The 6000-nt window shown below is 35.0% G+C and overlaps 1 protein-coding gene across 2 annotated transcripts; it reads right to left on the bottom strand.

Annotated features, from left to right (window-relative positions):
• Positions 1-279: 279 nt before the first annotated feature.
• LOC137726412 (PPDK regulatory protein) lies at positions 280-2598 on the bottom strand. Of its 2 annotated transcripts, XR_011067629.2 has the most exons (4): positions 2099-2598; positions 772-1411; positions 466-620; positions 280-411 (listed from the first exon to the last, which is right to left on the bottom strand). XR_011067629.2 is itself a non-coding variant. In XM_068465339.2 (3 exons), the coding sequence occupies exons 1-3, from the start codon at positions 2573-2575 to the stop codon at positions 517-519; spliced, it is 1221 nt and encodes a 406-aa protein (XP_068321440.2). In that variant the 5' UTR covers positions 2576-2598; the 3' UTR covers positions 280-516. The 2 variants fall into 2 exon arrangements, 1 of the variants encoding a protein (XP_068321440.2); XM_068465339.2 differs by having other exon boundaries at positions 280-620.
• Between the last annotated feature and the right edge of the window lie 3402 nt (positions 2599-6000).

Here is a 6000-nt window from a genome sequence, read left to right as displayed (position 1 = left end):
AATGTACATGTAAGGTTATAAAGGTAATGAAAACCACGGGGATAGTTCTGTCTCTACAACATGCTAATTCAGCAGAATATAATGCAAATGGTGACAGGCTTGTACATTTCGAAATGACAACTAGCTTTTGTAATTTTGTATCATATGCATGTGCAAAGCTTGATTCAAACCAAAGAAAGCTTTTCAACAGAGAAACCTCATGGCTATACCAGACATTCATGTATTGATAACACTATATATATATATATATATATATATATATATATATATATATATATGTTTGTGTTTGTATCACGAGTATATAAATATAAAGAGGCATGCCATTCAGCATATTTTACCTCATATTTTGCTACAACAAATATATTCTTGTAGTGGTAGACTATATATGTTTATGTATGTATCGCGGGTATATAAATATAAAAGAGGCACGCCATTCAGCATACTTTTACCTCATATTTTGGTATAACAAATTGCAGACAGCTCGGATGTTAATTCCTAGGTTCAAAATTTCCATCTCTAGTAGCGTTTCGATATTCTTGGCATAGAGCACTTGCGCTTTCGGTCGTGATAAAGTCTCAATACAACAGCTGCAGTTTCTTCTATTGCTTTTCCTGTTACTTCTGCACTCAACAAAATACGAGCACAATTAACTTGGGCAACAATACTATACCAATCTTCACATTACCAAATTAAAGCATAAGAGGAAAACTGAGAAAGATCACACTAAAATAAAACCAATGAGTAAAGACGTGAAAGTGCAGTTATTCTCACCAATTACTGGCCATACAGGATTCTGTGCAAGAATCGTTCGAGCAAACTCCAGCTCCTGTTTGACATGAACCATCTCGGAATAGTTACCCTTCATTCCTTCACTGAACCCCAGAGTCTTAGCTCTTGCTGTTCTAATTGTTTGCAACACTAGAGGATTGATAGTCAGACCAAAAACCTTTTCCGGGTCAACCTCAAAAAGGGCCTTTGGCGGCTGAACCCCCATCACAATAGGCACATTTGCAACCTTGTAACCTTTCTGCGCAAGATAAATCGATAACGGGGTCTTCCCAGTTCGTGAAACACCGACAAGAACAATGTCAGCCTTGTGCAAGTTCTGGGGCAATGCCCCATCATCTTGTTTGATGGTAAACTCAATGGCTTCAATCCTGCAAAAGTACTCATCGGTGAGAGGAAAGCTCCGGCCTGGGGCCCCACGAGGGAGGCCGGAGGGCGAAACACCCAAATGGGTAGCAATGGCCTCTGTAATTGGGCCCAACATATCTGTCGTTGGTATGCCCCAGTGCCTACATGCTTGCCGAGCAGACTCCGCCATTGACGGGTCAGCTAAAGTGTACACAAGCAGAGCACCTTCTTTTGCTGCTTGCTTTATAATCTCCATCAACCTCTCTACATCATCAATCTGAAATTTTTTCACAAAACCTCATTTTGCATTCTAAATTAGCATCAACACAGGCAGTATCAAGGATTACAAAATTTGAAAATTCAGATTAAGTACTGATTTAGTCTACTTTCTTTTCACTTAAGCCACAACCATCATAATAGCAAAGATTACAAACTTATTAGAAAATTTAGATTAAAGTACTAATTTGAGCTACTTTTTTCAATTGAGCTACAAACATTATAACACCAAAGATTATAAATTTATTAAAAAATTTGATCAAGTCCTAGTCAGCAGTTAGTTCATAGTCAAAACTGTTTAACCTTGATTAGTGGTGATCTGTTGTAGATTAGTTTCGTACTAATCTACTAAAAATTGCTCAGTTAATTACCGTAATATATAAATACTACTGTACACAGTCATTGACGACTACTGAAAATCATTATTCGGTTTCTTTTTACAAATTTATGATTTTTTTCAGCTTATGCTACGAACATTATATTAGCAAAGATTTCAGGAAAATTGCCAAAATGATCACTTTACAAATCCCAATTACTGAAATGATCTTTTTTTTTATATTGGTATGTTTTGGGATCATTTCATATGTCGCCATACGATTGATATCTGATTTTGATCAATTGAGCAATTGGGATTTGATTTTTGATCACTTGAGCCAATTTCCCAAGATTATAAAGCAACGAACTTTACCCCGGAAAGCAAATGGGTATTGACGGCGCAGCCCCGGTCGACCAAGCAATGCTCGAACTGCCCCAACGCAGCGTTGACGGAGTGCTCCACCGTCCACCCAGTTCCGTCAGAAACCATGTATATCGACTTCCCTGCCGTCATCTCCATGCCATCGTCGCTATCGTCACTTCCCGATGCAGTACTATCATCGGGATCTAACGAAACGCGGTCGGTAGACTGCAGCGGAGGGTTCGGATCCAGCAATTGGGTCCTCTGACCAGCGCGGTCCAATTTCCGACCGGAGCGTACGGACCGTGCCCGGGACCATCGAGTCAGCTGAGGGCTGCCCTTGATTTTCCGGGCATGTGGTTCCGAACCAGGTTCGGATACGGAGGAGGAGGCGGCGATGGGAGGCTTGAGAACTGGCTGGGGATTTGCATGACTGGTTCGGCGCGCGGGAGCGAGGTTCGGGAAGCTCAAGGTGGAAGAAGCATTCATTATTTTATTATTATTTACTTCTCTTTTTCCATTTTTTGGATCTTTATTTTTGCCTGAGATTTTTTCTCGCTGTCGGGTTTGGGTTTGGGCCTAGTGAGCCTCAGCAGTCTATTTGGGCAGGCCTCTTCTTTTTGCACACCTTCGGATAGAGAGGGATTTTCAAACACAAATATTACCCATGTCCGAGTCAAATGCCTCTAAAGTTTAAACAATTGAATATTTCTCTACGTATATTTTCTTTTCTTTTTTTACTTTTATTTTCACTAGTGAATTTTCCATTTTAAATTGAAGGTCACACTGTCACATGGTGTCATCTACACATATTATAACACATAAAGAATAACATCACATAACATTGTGATTCACGCTAAAAATACTTATCATATGATACAGAAAATGCATTTATTCAACATGTGTAACATTGAGAACTCCTACATTTACTCTTAAGGAGAAATTAGACTCTCATCCCTCATTTTTTTTCTTTCTATTTCATTGATTAAAACCTTATTCATTTTCAAGGCCCTTTGATTTTAATCCATGTGATTATATCGATAATAAAATATTTACATGTCATCATGTTCAAATTTTATCTTTCAAATATATCAATTTAGTGTTAAAAAAAGTTACATTTGGTATATTTATATTTATGGCTAAAATTTGTATCATATATTTTCTTTTTAGTTTGTATCCATTTTCAATTTGCAACCATTTTTCAATTTCACCGGTTTCTTTCTAGTTTTAGTTTGTACCCATATATATATATATATATATATATATATTTTTTTTTTTTTTTTTTTTTTTGTGCCCATTATTTTTAAACTTTTATTTGTACTTATAGTTTTTTTAATCTTTTATTTGAACCATATTTTATTTATAATGTACTAAAATGCACACATATTTTAAAATAAAAAAAAATTATTTATAAAAAAAATAAAAAATCTGATCATATTTCACACAATTCAAATTTAAGAAAAACAATTTAAAAATCATTACATGGTATAAACTTTGAATGATTATAGGGAGAAATTATTTATTTTTATTATTAAACTTTTTAATTAATATCAAAATTTAATATTTCGACATTCAATTAAAGTATTCAAATTAATAAAGTTTCAGTTTAAAATTGTGATCAAACTAAGGAGTGTAATCAAAATTTCCCTTTACTTAATGGATGCTCATATCAATGTTTCCTATATGCTTTAAGCTTTATGACTTTATAACATTTTCCCACTCATTGATTGAAGAATTGATCATTTTTTTTAAGAAAAACTAATGAAAATAACTTGAAAACTTTGAGTTTTAACGATAAAGATAAAATAAAGGGTAAAATGAATAGTACTATGATTAATTTTTAGTGTAAAACTATAGTTTTTCGTTAAAATGAATAGTACCGGGAGCTTTTTGTTAAAGTTCCATTTTTTTATTGAAAGGAGAGGGGAACCATCCAACCTCTCTTTTTTTTTTTCCTTTTTTTTTTTAATATAAAGAGAGATAACTGGTAGTAAGCAACGGTTATCCAACCTCTTGATAGTTGTTAAATATAACCAAAAAGTAAAAGAACACATAAAGAAGTTGGATTATGACATCCTATTCCTAACAAGTTATTTACTTTCGATTTAACTTCTTAATTTGAAATTTGGAAACTTCTTTTCACTTTGTTTTTCTTTTGTTATCGTAAGAGAACTCCAAGTATTCTCATGGATACTTTAATCCAAGAGAGGGGACAATGATTTTTGAGGACAAAAACTCAATAAAATGTACAAAAGTTAAAACGCATGAAGGATAATTTAAGTGTTTCTAAAGAGTGAGATAATAAGAAACGAAAGGGTAACTAAGAGTCTAAGACTGTCAAGTTGCAGTACTCGAAGTCACAATATGCAGTGAAGGGAGCATAAAGACTCCAATGATATAGGGGCAGCCACATGATACAAAGGGCGGGTCTCATATATAGCCAAAAGTGTCACGTGATAACATGTTTTTTTATATATTGATACGTTTACATTAAATAGATAAACAAAATAAAGGGAGCATAAAGACTCCAATGATATAGGGGCAGCCACATGATATAAAGGGCGGGTCTCATATATAGCCAAAAGTGTCACGTGATAACATATTTTTTTATATATCGATACGTTTACATTAAATAGATAAATAAAATAAATTAGTATCAAACTTACTACTAATAAGATTTAAATTTAAAATATTTTACTTTAAAGTACAAAAAATATCTTTAAATTGCATTTATATGAGCCGACATCTTAACATCAAGCGCAAAATTGAAAAGACCAGCACGCATTGGGCCTCATATATGACGAAGACATAAAGATTGTACTTAACGAATCTTAAACAAATAAAAAGCTTCCACCGAGGACATGACATGACATGCTAAATTCAATTATAAATAAAAGACTTATTAGGAGGCTGAAAGTACGAAACTAGTCAATTTTTTCTCACTTTGCCAACTCTGCTAATGAATATGGAAGAACATGTTTGGCATTTTGTATATACGAAATAATGTCTAGATATTATCGTAATCTTATCAAACTATTTATATTATAATTTATATATCTATTTATTAATATGATGCTCTGAATCTATTAATCATGTCATTTACTTTGTACACAAAGAATTTAAACTCTTTTGCAAATAAATGATAATTCATATGACTTTTTGAATTTGAGAAAATATGACTTCTCACACAAAAAGTATATATTGTCATTCGTCCACTCATTGTAGAAATTACTGCGCCACTGCCTTCACGTTTATTCAAGAGTTAATTTCAGTTTATTACTTTGCAATTTCTTGGTTTTCAACATTTGGTACATGAAGTTTTTTTCATCCCAAAGTGGTATCTAAAGTCATAATTTTGGGACACTTTCATACCTCCGTTAAGGTTGCTGTTAAATTAGCTGTTAACTGATAATGTAGCGTCCATGTGAACAATGACGAAGCACATGTGTCAATATGGGTCCATATAAATATTTAAAAAATTAAAAAAAAACTTCAAAAATATAAAATATAAAATTTGGTTGGCTTCTACCTCCTCCATCCGTCCGTCCCTCGCTCCCTCCCTTCTTCTCCCTCCCTTCTCTCCTTTGCACGAACCCACCAAACCCTCCCACTAGATACGGTCGATGATGCAGCCTGTCTTGGGTTGCTGCTTCGAGCTGCGGCAGTTGAAGAGATCGTTGACAAAGCACTGACGTCATGGTCCGAATCGAAGGCGACACCGAACCAGTTGCGAGGAGCTCCAAGATCCAGAAGATCGGCGGCGAAGGGGTTGTAGTTTTGGTTAGCACCCCGTGGCTCTCCACCACTGTCAAATCAGGTAGATGGAGGTCAGAGGTTCAAGCTCATGAAGGCCGTTGAAGAGAAGGGGAGGGTTGGGTGGGTGAGTGGATGGGTGGAGTCGAAGATGGAGGGGA

This window comes from Pyrus communis, chromosome 5, assembly GCF_041283825.1.
Source record: "Pyrus communis isolate YQ-2024b chromosome 5, ASM4128382v1, whole genome shotgun sequence".
NCBI classification, from domain to species: Eukaryota; Viridiplantae; Streptophyta; class Magnoliopsida; order Rosales; family Rosaceae; genus Pyrus; species Pyrus communis.
This window is presented reverse-complemented; position numbering and strand designations above follow the sequence as displayed.

Bases quoted from the DNA above. Each gene is read 5' to 3' on its own strand.
- LOC137726412 (XM_068465339.2), bottom strand. From the start codon at position 2,575: ATGAATGCTTCTTCCACCTTGAGCTTCCCGAACCTCGCTCCCGCGCGC. The intron at 1,412-2,098 runs GTAAAGTTCGTT...AAAAAATTTCAG, and splicing joins ATACCCATTTGCTTTCCGGG to ATTGATGATGTAGAGAGGTT. The intron at 621-771 runs GTGAGAATAACT...TGTTGAGTGCAG, and splicing joins TCCTGTATGGCCAGTAATTG to AAGTAACAGGAAAAGCAATA.